Here is a 13,759-nt window from a genome sequence, read left to right as displayed (position 1 = left end):
TACATGATGTTCCACCAGGTTCAACAATGGGTAGAGTAGGACCAGCCCGTTGCGCCTAGATCATGCCGAAACGTAGGTAACGGCGTGCGCAGCGGCGGCTTGTCGGCATTGTCCCGCGCAACGCAGAATCGATGATAAGACGCTAATGATTTCTGAAACTTTTCTTTTGGTAAAACAAATCTGTCCTTGAACTGCCCAGGTTGATGATCTTGGGACAGCCATCTCGGTCTTTCTCAAGGCGTGTGCATTCGAAGCAGTAGAACGCATCACTGATGCCCTCGCCACCGCATACAACGCATTTATTCTGGTAGTTTCCGAAGGCGCACTCGTCGCAGATGCGCACCAGGGTCGTCGGCCGCACGTACGAGTCGCACACGGGGCATTTGCCGTCGCACTTGTCGCAAAGGCGGCCGATGGAGATGCCGGGCTGCTTGCGGCACATGACGAGATCGGGATGATGGCGCGACATGGTGACAGATGTGGTGGCAGTCGAGCAGAGGCAAGCTAGAACAGGAAAATAAATAAAACGGACGAGCGAGCTGGCGTGAGAGACGTGGTTGTCGTGGGGATTAAGTACGTCCGAGAGGGTTGACTCTGGAAGCGCAGAAAAGTCTGGAAAAGAGCCGCCGCTCTTATTCGGCTGTTGGTCCGTGCGCTTTTTCCCACGCCCGTTTGTGAAACTCGGTTTACACGCGCTGCCACTCGTGAATAGGTCCACAGAGGTTCAGATTCTCTCGTCGGCGACCGTTTCCTGTTCGAATTCTCTGGAAAATGGCAGACACGTACGTGTATTATTAGTCATGCGATTGCACGGCTGTGAGCTGACAGTTCACCCGAGCAGAGAACTAGCATCGGCGGTGGCGGTTCCCCAGCCCGACAACCATGTACCAGCTGTTTCATCACCGGAAGAGAGATTGAAGCGGCGCAACTCTTCCGCGTCGGACACAGAGGCGAAGCGACGCCGGTTGGACGCAGGAGAGGAAGGCGACAACGATAATACCCGAGGGGCCGAATCGTCGCAACAGCCACCATCCGAAGAGCAGGATGAACAGCAGCGGAGGCGCAATCGGCGAGGTGACAGGAATGCAGAGGAACGCAAGCGGGGACAGCGCCTGTTCGGCGCGCTCCTTGGGACGCTCTCGCAGCAATTCTCCACGGCGACCCAGAAACGTCGGGCTGATATCGAGCAGCGCCAGCAGGAAAAGTTAAAGATGCAAGATGCGGAGTATGACGAGCAAAAACGGAAGAGGCGCGAGGAACTCACGGCGATGCGCAAGAAGCAACAACGGGCTTGGGAGAGGGAGGCGGTATGTTCTGTTCGATTCTCCATCGGGGAGTGAGGGACTGATCCGCTCTTGAATGTAGATGAAAACACGACACCAGAATCTTCTGGCCATGGCGCATTTCCTCAAGACAGAGACGAAGCCCCGTGTGGTAAGTCAAGCAGGTCTACGTAGGTTCAGCGGTTGGTATTGATGCTTTGACAGTACTGGAGACCCTACATCCTACTCCCGAAGCACGAGGACATAATCGAGCAACAGATCAAGGAAGCCAAAGAATTGATCGCAAGAGAAGAGGCCGAGTTCGAGGAACGCTACCGGCAAAAGGAGACCGAGGAAGAGGCATCGTCGCAGCAACCGACAAAGGATGAGGGTGTTGACCGTCCTGGTGATGGCGAAGGAGAGCTGCAGAAAACCGACGGGCCATCGAGTAGTAGCCCACGCGACACAAATGCCGCTCAAAAGGACCAGAATACGACCGACTCGCAAACGGACCCCTCATCAATAAACCAACAGCAGGACCAAGCCGAGAGTTCCGCTCGCCCAGATTCCTCCCATCGTCACGAGGAAGAGGGCGAAGAGGTGATGGAGGAGGACAGAGAAGACATGGTCATCTACTGATTTTTTTCTATTTTGATTTCATAGCCGCAGGATTCGGCATAATTTGTACGATTTCACGGATGAAAGCTCGATATCTTGAGCATGTGGCTGATTTGTGCCACTGAAGCGCGAGTCGCGCCTAATGAAATGAATGGATGAATCTCATCACCATACCTGTCGCTCCTTTTTGGATTTGTAAAGTACAAAAGAATTACGCATGCTCGACAGTTCGGCAGGCCAGAACCCACACGGTGAAGCTTTACTCAATCACCTTCGCATCAATACGCACTCCGTTCTTTTCCAGCTCGTCGACATAATGCTGGCCCAAAACTGCCGGCGTCAGAAAACCGGCGCCTCCAGCGATCTTTTTGATATCATTCTCATGATTGAGGATAACGTTGGCCGCAGAGGCGACAGACACGCCGGAGAACGGATAAGGGCCCGCTGGGTAGGCAAGGCTGCTTAGGACGCGCCGCGCCTTCCCAGTGGGCCCCGTGCTCGTCGTATCCATCAACACACGAAACTGTACCTGGCCGTCCTTGCGTTCCAGCTCCGGCAGTGCCTGGCTCGGCCCGGGCACAATCCTGCGAAACAGCCACCGGAAAGGACTGAAGAGAAGCAGGGCAAGGCCGATGACGAGCGTGAGATGGAATACCGCTCCGGTGAAGACATTGCGTGTGCGGAGGTACTCGCGGAAGGAAAAAGAGGGGCCGTAAAGCTGCGGCATTAGCGATCTGCTGCGGTAAACCACTGACTCGTCGGCCAACTTGGCTGGGGACGTGGTCAGAGTTCCCAGATCGGACACCGCGCGCACGCCGAGCACAAGCTCGATAAGAGACTGTGATGGTCTCTTCGGCGGAGGAGGCGCAGTGGGCGATGCCAGGGAAGTGATGCCTGCGGACTTCAAGGCACCGGAGACCTTCAGTGATTCCAGCATGGTGATCAGCGAATGTGCAGTTCCCCCGCTTAAACTCGCAGGCCTGATACAAGTGAGCTAATCTTGCCTCAGAACAGGCATGGAAGAGGTAGAGCCAACCTAAGTTCGTGAATCGATCCAATCGTCTCGCCCGGTTCTGCAGATAGTTCGGTCCGGGCATGAGTTGCCGCCAGCCAGGTCATCAAATCGGCTGTGGTGCTTTCAAAGGCACATGCGGGGATGATCTGAAATCATTCAGCAGAGTCTTATGTGTATGCAGCCAAGACGAGTGCTCACAAGTGCTCCGTTCTGCTTTGCGATTTCGTGGTATTCATCGATAACCTTTTTGAGCCACGGCGTTTCCCCCGAGCTACAGCTAGTGAGCAGGGAAATCAACAAGAACTTCTGCCAAAGTACCCACATGTCAACGTAATGGGTCCCATTCTGGGCACATGCTTCCACTACTGGGGTGGAATAGAGGTGGAATGGCCCAACACAGTTGATAATCAGACGCGTTCTTTTCGCTAGAGCATCAAGCTCGGATTTGTTAAGCTGGAGGGTGATGATTTCTGTGTTTCATGAGCAAACCGATACAACCCCGAACAAGCGCAAATTCATGGAAGATGTACCTGGAGCTGGCCTGTCGACATTGAGGCTCCGAAGCTCCTCAACGATGGCCTGGAGCTTCTGCGCAGATCGGCCACCAAGCGCCCATTTCAGATTCGTTGGAAACGTCTTATAAATATGTCGAGATGCAAATTTCCCTGTGAAGCCCGTCGGGCCCAACACGATGAAGTCAAATTCCCTGGAGGCCGCCATTCCTTGCTGGAACGATTAATCCTGGCACATGCAGGAGCACGGTGAGAATCACTGAAGGATCAATGGCAGAGGAGCAGTCAGACAGGCCGCAATGGTCAATTTAATTGAAGCTTCGTAATTAGCAGCCTACCTAGGTTAATTAGTAACTACCTCTTAACTGCGAGTCTGCGACAGCACCGAGGCGAAAACATGAACTCAGGCTACATCGCTGAAGTTCACGTGACAAACAAAGAAAAGAATACGGTTAGCTTTGTCTCCAGTAAATTCCGGCAGCTCCTTACATCAGTCAAAGCATCAGCAGCGTCTCATGTAGTTTCCAGACAGTTCGTACTCGTCAAGTAAAGATGTCTGTCTTCTTAGGCCATGTCAGGAACTGCTTGAACTAACCCTCAGATGAGATCATACGTAACCAGTTCCTGGCATCACGTGCAGTAACCCTAACCTAAGTTGATTGGCTCGATTCCTCTAACTATCACGTGACTTTTCTCGCCAAGCCACCAGCCCTAATCGAGCGCACAGCGAAGCGAACACTCAATTTTCCTGCAAAAATCCCGGCTACTCGACACATCTCCGACATCAGCATCACAAGTCAGTCGCCATGTCGAAGCGCACGCGGAGTACGTATTCCCCTCTTGAATTAGTGCCTGCAGAGATTTTGCGTCCGGAACATTTACACCGGAAGGCCCGAATTGACCAAGTGGTGGCCGGGGCATTTGACCACGGAGAAGCGAATACCGCAGAATCAGGCTAACGATTGTGCGTCTACAGAGGTCGGTATCGCCGGTAAATATGGCACCAGGTATGTGCAGATTGTTGGATAACTGTTCGTTTTTTCGGCACCAAATTCCTTTGTATTCGTGATCCTGTCGATTATCGATCAACCCGGCCGATGCAACGCCCCGACCGGCTCTCACTCATCCAACGCCTCACCCATGCGAATGGACAAAGACGAAGATGATTGACACGTATGAACCAGATACGGTGCCTCCCTGCGTAAGCAGGTGAAGAAGATGGAAATCACCCAGCACGCCCGCTACACGTGCACCTTCTGTGGCAAGAACTCCGTCAAGCGCAAGGCTGTGGGCATCTGGCAGTGCCGATCCTGCCACAAGACAATCGCCGGCGGCGCCTACACTGTCTCGTATGTCGGACCTTCCTCTAGATTACGGTACTTTGGCTGTTGTTGCTAATCATGATTGCCTCTAGCACCCCCGCCGCTGCCGCGACCCGCTCGACCATCCGTCGTCTCCGCGAAATTGCTGAGGTCTAAATGTGATGAGAAACGGGGTTTGGTCTTGGTTTTTGTTCTGTGGCATGTTATAATGGTTGCCTTGAAGAAATAAAACATGGGTGATATCCTCGACACTTGCTTTCGTACTGCGTACGAATAGTAGTTCTCGTAGTTTGGGATAGCTAATGATCGAATCACTCTCGAAATGTGATCGCCGACCGTGCCAATGATTCGATCAGGTAGTAGGCATGAGACGAGAGTATGAATACAAGCAGCTTTCTAACGATCAAGCCCTGATCTGGGGATACATGGATCGTTTACTGCTGGGGAATGTATATGCGCCGTTATTTAGAGTACGGCAGTCAGGTTTTCGTTGAGCACATTTGACAAGTAATACCATGAGCATTATGAGGTACCAACTACCTTGTGCATAATAATGTACTGTACTTCCAGGAAGCGGGCGGGCCTCCTGGAATGCACGCAAATTCTGCCCTTCATGGCTCGCTCGACAAAGACACAGCTACGATGCAGACCGGTCTGAGAAATATCCAACTATCCATGACTACGAAATCCTACGGGCATCAACAAGAACCCTTCTCTTCTCCACAGGCCATCTCGAGGATGACAACAGTGATGAAAAGAAGACCATATCTCCAGGTGGTGCAGCCAGGGGCAACCATCACCCACATCCCTCCGCGAAAAATGCCAGAGGAATGAGAATCGCCGATCCACAAGGGATTGCGATAAAAAATTTCAAGATCAAAAATTCCCAACCGATCCGCAGACCAGTTGAAGCGGTCAATTAGGTAGTTTTCAACTAGCAAAATCGATACCTCGGACGAATCCTCACAGGTAATCGAAATGCCCGTGCACTAGGATGGTGAGAGAAAGGAAGAAAAAGAATAAAATCGCGGCGGCGCAGACAGGGTATTTATACCTTTGGGTGATACCTTGTGGCGCTAGGCCGTATGAGGAATGGTGGCAATGGAACCTGACCGAAATCACTGGTTTCGGCTAGGCAGCCACTCGTTGGAGTCGTTGCCCTGAGTGATGGATTCTGATTGGTGGGAGGCTCCCGAGCATTTTGCCTGGAATTTTCGCGTGATGGCATTCACTCGATTGCTGCCTGATTTCCATGGCACACAACCGCCTGTTCTTCGCTTCTCTCACTCATGATTCGACGACGAAAAATGCTCATCACGGCTCTCAATTCGCGGAATGCAACGCCTGAAGATGCTATTTGGTACATACAATACATGTGTGGCAGGATCTTTTGTTCTGAACACGCCAGAACTTGGGTATCACTTCAGTTCTCCGCTCTTCGCCGGTTCTGTTCTCTGTTCATGGCAGAAAATGCGTGGTCGATATGAATGAAATTCACTCCGAGTATTTCCCCCCATTTCCATTTACCCACGACCAATGAGATTTTTCCAGCTTCTCCTTCAGAAATTCGTACACCGTAAAAGTCACGGCTTGACCCGGTGCCACTCGCATGACTCGGGGCGTGATGCCCTTGTAGAATGCCTTGGCGCCCTCCTGTTTGAACATGTCTCTGGCGATCGTCACGATGCGACCCAGAGCCGACTGACCCGGCTCCGCAGGCGTCCGTTGCAGCCGGGTTTTGATCGTGTCGATGGGCGCGTTCGAAAATGGACCCATGGCTCCGGAGATGAGGCCAATCACCGTCGTCTGGTATGAGGGCAGCTCCTTGTTGGCATACTCAGGCTGAACCCTCTGCAGGAAGGCTTTGAGTTCCGTGTATGTCGTGAAGTTGGCCGCTTGGTTCGTGCCTTGTCGCAGAGCTGTCAACGACACCCCGCGATAGAGCGCTCGGAATCCTTCTTCGCGGACGACGGTGAACAAGGCGTGCGGGGCGCTCCGGTACTTTGGCTTGTCCAGAGGGTCGCTGAGACTGTGACTTTGCGCTTGGAGCCGGATCTTGACGACTTCCATCGGATTGACAACCGCCACGGCTTCTGTGACACCCGCAGCAAGCCCGGCTAGAGATCGGGGTCAGCAACACCACGAAGTCAAAGAAAATTCCGTTTTGGGGTATTCATGTTGGCGTACCAACAAAGGTCGCCTTGCGCGAGACCTGCTTCGTCTCTGGGTCCGCCAGCAATTGCTTATACCAGCCATACGATGTGAACCGGATGGCCATCTTGGGAATGATTCCTGCCAACACCGCCCCGAGGCCTTTGTACAGGCCCAATGCCGTTTCCCGTTTCACGATTTGAATGCCCGTTCCAATGAACCCTTGCGGTTTTACCTGCGGCGCTGTCAGATGGCTTTTTTTCCGTGCAGCTTCGAGTGACTTACCCCCGCTGCCTTGGCTCTTTTTGACAGTTGCATGCGGACTTTGATGGTGTCTAGCAATTGAGTCAGTGCTGTCTTCATGTTGCCGTCAAGTTCACCGTGGCGTACCCAATGGATGGCATACGAGTGCCTCCATCATCCCTGCCCCGCCGCCGGCTGTTGTCGCGTTAGTGGTGCAGTCATTCATGTTTCTGCGCAAATGTGCCCACCGATGAAGTTCGTGACAGCAGTTGTCTGCTTGCCGTGGCTTGATTGTACCGATTTCGCAGCCATGGTGGTGGGTGAGGAACGCGTTCGCTCCTCTGATCTTTTTTTCTGATACGGGATACCCGAGAGTGACTATATGCTCATTCAATGCAATGAAGCTGTGCGACAGGCTCTTTTCCCCTGCGCCAAACTATACAGTCACGCTTCTAGCGACGGTGCGTGTTGTGCGTAGTAGATGTATAGAAGCAATTGCAAGGTATCCCGGCGACAAATCTGAAGTAGAACCTCGAAGAAACACCTGTAGCCGGGAAGACAGTGGTTGATGAAGCACCAGCCACGTCAAAATCCCCCTTCTTGACTCCGGGGTATGGGTGGCGTGGGCCGGGGAAGCGGAGCCAGCTGTTCTGGACGAGCGGAAAACGGCCTTCGGGTGACCGAGATTCGAGCCAAGCAGAGCAGGACAGCAGGTACACCCTTCTAGCAGCTCTAGAGGAGGGAAGATACCAAAAGAAAACTAATGAGGGCAATGGAATCTACAGCGGTTGTCATTTCGATTAATATGTGCGGTCCGTTGCTCGGCTTTTACCCTAAAATCAAATGGATGCGAGGGCTTCTTCGACATGCACCAAGCGAGTGAAGTACCTCATCCGAGGTTTCGGGAAAATCGATCGATCCATATGAATTATCGCAAGAACCTGGAAGAAACATACATTTCTCTCCCGCACATGCAAGTAGACGTTATTGGCCAACCGCCTGTCCGATTCGCATGTGATGATGTAGGAGTGATGACCCTCAAGGCTCGAGACTGGGATCAAATAGAGATCTCCAAGTCCAACTGCGACACTTATAACCAAGGTCAATGTTCCTCCCTCCTTCAACTACAAACCTCCGAGTCGGAAAACCGGAGAGTCGATTAGGACAGTGTTCTACGGTCATTTTCAAGTGTAGACTTCTCGAAACTTCAAAGCTTGAAATACCAAGATCTTCGCATCAGCCCCAGGAAGAAGCCCGAACGTCATTTGGCCGTTTGCGGGATATTTCGGGCCAAGGGCAGCTCTCCACGAGTTCAAGGTCTCGTTGCGTGCGGAAGCCGAGGTTGCTTGTAAATGCCGCGAACCGTGATCATGGAAACTATGCCGAGCACTCAGCTTCCGAAAATCGGGGCATGCCCAACTTCCGAAAGGGCCCCTCGAAATCTCCATGCTTCAGTCAAGGAGCTATCTCGGATATTTGGATGTTTCGGCGATCAAATCCCACGCTGCCGCGGCTTTTCTGTTTGGCAACATGACGTCTTGAGTCCGATGCGATATGAAGGGACTCGGACGGCTCGGAGGAAGGCTTTCGGTGCTGATTTGCCCGAAGCCTATGACGAAATAATCACGTGACCTTTTTTTTTTGGTGCGGCATTCTTTCCGACGTCCGGAGTACTTGCAAAGGACTGCAAGTACTCGACATGGATGGACATGCTGAAATTCGCATCCAGGACTATTATTAATATTAACACTCTAGTACTCCGTACTTTCTGACCAGATTCCGAAACGATGTATCCTACATAGTTGATGTTGATAATACTGGTTCAGGTAGGTACTGTTACCAAGAGTAAGTACTAGTTACTCAAGTTGTCTGTGAAAGGAATCATCAAAGTTGAAACTGGGTTGGCTGATTCACGCCTGGCAGAGGACCAGAAGTGAGGCTTATAATCCATTGCAAGGAAGAACAAGCAATACATGTTGAGGGGGTGGCCTAATGGTGGATGATGGCTGATCTTCCCAGTCAGACACCCCACGCCCCAAGGATAGCATGGGGAGTTACATGGTCAGAGCAAACATGAGGAAGACATGAAGGCGCCTGTAACTCTTTTTACATGAGCCAACCACAACAAAAGCCGGGTACTTTTTTCGTCTCGACTGCTTTTGCATCAAGGTATCCCGGAGATCACTTTTTATCCCCCCCCCAGGCTTCAGAAACATGGGATTAATCGCACCCAACTTTTGCCATGGTGTTGAACCGAAAGGTACCTCTGCATCGTGAATGTTAATGCCTGAGGGTGACAAATCGAGTGTTCGAGTCTGGCAGGGGCTATTCATTGTTATTTCGCGCGCTGTCTATGACAGTGCAAATTGTGTCCTGATCAAACGCGCTTGACTGAGATGGAAGGCCTCAGTCCGACTGACATCCAGCATTGACTCGGCAGAGATCAGAGCTGACTTGACCCTCTTCATGTTTTTGCCAACTTGGCCGATCTGTTCCCTGGCAAACATGGTTTTGCAGTTGATGGGCGAGCCCCCGAATACTTGATCTCTGCTGATCCATATCGAGCGAGGCACATTACGTCTCAATCCCGGTCCTAGTAGGTTCGAAATACTTGAGCAGCTAACTACCTACCTACCTACCTACCTAGGTATCGAGGTATGTAGTGCCTATCGACAGAGAGGGTTCCCCAACAGCGGAGTGTTGTGAGCAAGAGATTCCCAAGGATTTAGTTAGAATGACCATTGAGCCCGACGCAGGGACATCGATCCCAAGACATTGACAGCTGCAGGTACCCACGAATTGTCCCCGATGGACCCAGAGAAAGAAGTAAAGGCTATTTTGCAAGTCGGGACTGGGCAAGTTTCGTCACCCTACGAAATCGCTGCATGTTCGATGGCAGCCGCTTATGAGTGAGCATAACTCGCTTTTCTGAATCAAGAAGGATGATCTTTTTCTTGAAATTGTACTCCGTAGATTACCAGTTTGACTTATTGATCTTTGAGGTCACTGCATTTCCGACGAAAACTAACGGTGCGTTCTTCCAGCTACAGTATCTTTTGGGCTGACCTTATTCAGCCATTGTGAGATGAAGACGGATTGAGTACGCCAAACCACAGAGATTGCAGAGGTAATAGAATGTAGCAATACCATAAGAATCGGATAGAGGAACTCCATCTGTTGATCAATAGGAAGCAGTGCTTTGAACCATCAAACATCAATGTTGATTTTGATTTTGATGTCTCGTTCACTCAACGTGATCCTAGAGACGAATCATGATGCCTTAATTCTGCAACTGCAAGGCCACCGCTTAGGTTAGCGGTTAGGTAGCCTTTGTAAGATAGCTAGCCAAAGCTTCGCTTGGCTTTCTTCGGCGGAATGCCGACCTTTACAATCATGAATCGGATATGTTTCCGAATTTCCGATGGCTGTTGTTGCATCTGCATCAGGATTTGCAGCTGGGCCAAATAAAATTGCTTGTCATGAAAATGATGAAATGCCCGCCGGCTTTGCCGCATTTTCAGTCGAGCCATGACGGGGAATTGTGCCTCGTCACTTCGCTTCGATCGGTGGCCGACTGGAACAACGGCATCTCAACATGAGCAACGAGGATGGCGGAGGCGCCACAAACCAAGCTCGCAGCTTGAAAAGAAGAGGCATTTGGAAGAAGATATTTTTCTTGATACTAGATCAATGGCTTCTGATAGGGATGGGAGTGGCCTGCCTGCTGGCCTATCTCTTTCCACATGTCGCTGAGCACGGTGGCGTCATCCGCGCCGAGTACAGCATATTGTACGTCGCGGTGGCATATGTCTTCCTGATCTCGGGCCTCAGCATTCCGCATCAGAAACTCTACACCCACATGTTCAATTGGCGTCTGCATGCGCTCGTCCAGATCACGTCGTTCATTTTCGTGCCCACCGTTGTCGTTGCGCTGGTCCACCTGATTCTCGCAACCGATCCCGCCGGACACATTGACTGCGCCGTCTTGGCCGGGTACATTCTCACGGCTTGCCTTCCGACGACGATCGCATCGAATATCGTCATGACGCGGGCGGCCGGCGGTGACGAGGCGGCCGCCCTCGTGGAAGTTTTGATCGCCAATTTTTTGGGCCCCTTCGTCACGGCGGGCTGGACGGTGACAATGATGCCCAAGAGGCCGGAATTTGAAACCTGGAGGAGTGGCGGCGGCGACCTGACCGACATGTACAAGGAAGTCTTCAAGCAGCTGGGTCTCACCGTGCTACTCCCCCTGACCGTTGGCCAGTTGGTGCGGTGGACATGGCCGACCCCGACGGCGCGAGTCCTGCAAAAACTGTACCTGAACAAACTGAGCACATGCTGCATGATTCTCTTGGTCTGGACTACATTCTCGTCCGCCTTTTCAACCCACGCCCTCGAGGCCCTATCCCCACAGACTGTCGCCTTCACCATCCTGTTCAACGTCGCGCTGTATCTTTTCCTAGTCGTGATTTGCTTCGTCCTGTGCCGTCCGCCCAAGTTCCTTCGAACCCATCGCTGGACTAAGGCCGTGTTTCGCGCAATGTCGCCCGAGGAGACCATCGCCATCTGCTACTGCGGCCCCGCAAAGACCACTGCCCTCGGCATCCCGTTGCTCTACGCCATGTACACCAAGCTTGACCTCTTCATCAAGGCAAAAACTTCCATACCCGTTTTGCTGTATACCACGGAGCAAATCTTTGTCGCTCACTTTCTCGTCCATGCGTTTCGCCGCTGGCGGCGCAAGTTCGCCGCCCCGAAACGTGACGTCGAGGTCGCGCCTCCCGTAGATGCACATGGCCCTGATGATTCGGATTCTCGCCACTACTCCGAAGACATGGGCGCTGGCTGCCCTGCAGAAAATCCACCACACGGCGGAAAAGGCGAGAAATCGTCGACGCGTTCATAATAGAGCCGGACAAAAAGACAGCTGACAAAGATTACGAATGACTTGAGTTTATGAACCATACCACTGTAATATGTATACATGGCTTGATGTTATGTGCATATTGTTCATCGTGATACCCAAGACTAGAATAGGAAGACGCTCCACTCCCCTTCCACACCACTGAATAACCATATCCATGATAAACCGAATAAAGAGATGAAACGACGATGTAACCAGCCCAGGATCATTGCTTCAAATGTAACTGACCTTCATTCCCATGCCCACGGTACCTCGTACCTTCTGCCAACCCGTATTTGTCAATTTGCGAAGTCTTTGACGGACGTCTTGTCGGCCGAGGGCCATGATGATGGCAATCATAAACAGCATCGTGCGCAAAAATGCCATGGGATGTTCAGTGATGGTATGTCTCACGCTCTGGAGGATGTTTCGAAGAAGATTGTACAGTGCACGTGCTTGACGCGACGCACGTGGCGAGGTTTTTTCTGTCTTCTTGATAATCTTTTTTGATGATGAAGTTGCTGACGCGGAGGACAAGGCAGATTTCCCAGACGAGGGTCCAGCCCTCACGCCATTGACCTTCTCTGCGGATTTAGAGCTTCGATTAGGGGGTCTCGTAACGCCATTAGGAAGGCTCTTCTCGATCCCGTAGTCCACCTCGCTGCTGCTCCTCTTATGCCCAGTCTGCTCCTGCTGGGCCGCTTCAGCTCGTCGTTTCTCCTCCTCTTGCATTTGACGTTCGAGCTCTGCTTCCTTCTGGCGCTGCAGCTCGGCGGCGCGTTGCTCCCCTCGTTCTTTTTCCTCTTTCAGTTCTTCAAGGGTCTGAAGCAGACTCTCCTTGCGCTCCTCATCGAGCACTTCGCTTTGGCGAATGAATTCCGACGCGTAGTCCCATTCTCCATTTCGCGGTAAGACATGTAATGTGAACAGTTCAATGATCCTGACACGTGAGGTCAGATCTTTTGGCGTGTCTGTACCCCCATTCCGCTGGAATCGCCTCCGCGAACCAGACGGTGAGTTCTGCAAATGCGATGCGACATCCAGGTTTGGTTGTCCGCACATGGATAGATATGTTTCAAGGCATTGCTGATTCACCGTTTGCGATGGCGAATGTGTGAGAAGTAGTGTGGCCCTTTCTACACGTTAGCAATATAGCACAAAGCAATTAGGCAATGGCACGCTCACAGATTGAAGACAACATCTGCGTCTACGGAGCCTTCTAGCCCTCTGTATCCGGTCTGGACAATTTGCTCCCATACCGATCCGTCCCGTACTTTGTTGACGAGCGCTTTCCACTCTTTCTGTCCGAATTCTCGCTTTCCCTCATCCGGATCGAGGCTCACAATATTGCTGAGCAGGGTGATATAGAGATTCCACACCTTAATCCTTACGGTGCTCGAAGCATTCGCAATCGGCGCCAGCGCTGTTTTGTCGTCGGACTCAGTGAGCGATACGTCATCTTGAACGGATGGGACGGTAATAATGGGCGTTAGCACGGCTAGCGCTTCCTGCAGGCGACGGGTCAGGAATAACTGGGAGGCTGATTTATAGGTCTGCGAGCACAATTTCGCGTTTGATAGTGATGATGTGGACGATGACGACGTCAGCTGCGATGAGGAGAGCTGAGATCCGTCGTCGGTCATGATGGGCGCTTGAGGATAGGCCAATTATTCCGAGGGGCTTGGAGAAAACCAGGAAGACAAGTAGATGGATGCCAAACGACCATCGAATGC

The 13,759-nt window shown here is 51.9% G+C and overlaps 7 protein-coding genes across 7 annotated transcripts; 3 read left to right on the top strand and 4 right to left on the bottom strand.

Annotated features, from left to right (window-relative positions):
• Window positions 1–142: 142 nt before the first annotated feature.
• VTN31DRAFT_6733 (uncharacterized protein) lies at window positions 143–469 on the bottom strand (the record flags this gene model as incomplete). Its single annotated transcript, XM_069407376.1, has 1 exon — window positions 143–469. One exon carries the CDS (start codon window positions 467–469, stop codon window positions 143–145), a length of 327 nt encoding a protein of 108 aa, XP_069258908.1.
• Window positions 470–771: 302 nt separating this feature from the next.
• On the top strand, window positions 772–1,901 carry VTN31DRAFT_6732 (uncharacterized protein; the record flags this gene model as incomplete). The annotated part of the gene is made up of 4 exons (XM_069407375.1): window positions 772–782; window positions 842–1,307; window positions 1,366–1,434; window positions 1,488–1,901. The coding sequence occupies 4 exons, from the start codon at window positions 772–774 to the stop codon at window positions 1,899–1,901; spliced, it is 960 nt and encodes a 319-aa protein (XP_069258907.1).
• Window positions 1,902–2,139: 238 nt separating this feature from the next.
• On the bottom strand, window positions 2,140–3,615 carry VTN31DRAFT_6731 (uncharacterized protein; the record flags this gene model as incomplete). The annotated part of the gene is made up of 5 exons (XM_069407374.1): window positions 2,140–2,860; window positions 2,917–3,041; window positions 3,094–3,166; window positions 3,218–3,365; window positions 3,426–3,615. 5 exons carry the CDS (start codon window positions 3,613–3,615, stop codon window positions 2,140–2,142), a joined length of 1,257 nt encoding a protein of 418 aa, XP_069258906.1.
• Window positions 3,616–4,213: 598 nt separating this feature from the next.
• VTN31DRAFT_6730 (60S ribosomal protein eL43) lies at window positions 4,214–4,885 on the top strand (the record flags this gene model as incomplete). The annotated part of the gene is made up of 4 exons (XM_069407373.1): window positions 4,214–4,232; window positions 4,384–4,414; window positions 4,592–4,756; window positions 4,822–4,885. The coding sequence occupies 4 exons, from the start codon at window positions 4,214–4,216 to the stop codon at window positions 4,883–4,885; spliced, it is 279 nt and encodes a 92-aa protein (XP_069258905.1).
• Window positions 4,886–6,223: 1,338 nt separating this feature from the next.
• On the bottom strand, window positions 6,224–7,435 carry VTN31DRAFT_6729 (uncharacterized protein; the record flags this gene model as incomplete). The annotated part of the gene is made up of 5 exons (XM_069407371.1): window positions 6,224–6,846; window positions 6,917–7,115; window positions 7,166–7,215; window positions 7,271–7,318; window positions 7,372–7,435. 5 exons carry the CDS (start codon window positions 7,433–7,435, stop codon window positions 6,224–6,226), a joined length of 984 nt encoding a protein of 327 aa, XP_069258904.1.
• Window positions 7,436–10,718: 3,283 nt separating this feature from the next.
• On the top strand, window positions 10,719–12,029 carry VTN31DRAFT_6728 (uncharacterized protein; the record flags this gene model as incomplete). The annotated part of the gene is made up of 1 exon (XM_069407370.1): window positions 10,719–12,029. One exon carries the CDS (start codon window positions 10,719–10,721, stop codon window positions 12,027–12,029), a length of 1,311 nt encoding a protein of 436 aa, XP_069258903.1.
• Window positions 12,030–12,260: 231 nt separating this feature from the next.
• Window positions 12,261–13,669, bottom strand: VTN31DRAFT_6727 (uncharacterized protein; the record flags this gene model as incomplete). Its single annotated transcript, XM_069407369.1, has 2 exons — window positions 12,261–13,158; window positions 13,212–13,669. 2 exons carry the CDS (start codon window positions 13,667–13,669, stop codon window positions 12,261–12,263), a joined length of 1,356 nt encoding a protein of 451 aa, XP_069258902.1.
• Window positions 13,670–13,759: the final 90 nt, after the last annotated feature.

Source organism: Thermomyces dupontii (genome assembly GCF_041956625.1).
Source record: "Thermomyces dupontii strain NRRL 2155 unplaced genomic scaffold VTN31scaffold_7, whole genome shotgun sequence".
In the NCBI taxonomy this organism is placed as follows: domain Eukaryota; kingdom Fungi; phylum Ascomycota; class Eurotiomycetes; order Eurotiales; family Trichocomaceae; genus Thermomyces; species Thermomyces dupontii.
Note: the sequence above shows the minus strand (reverse complement) of the source record. Positions and strands in the feature narration are given on the sequence as shown.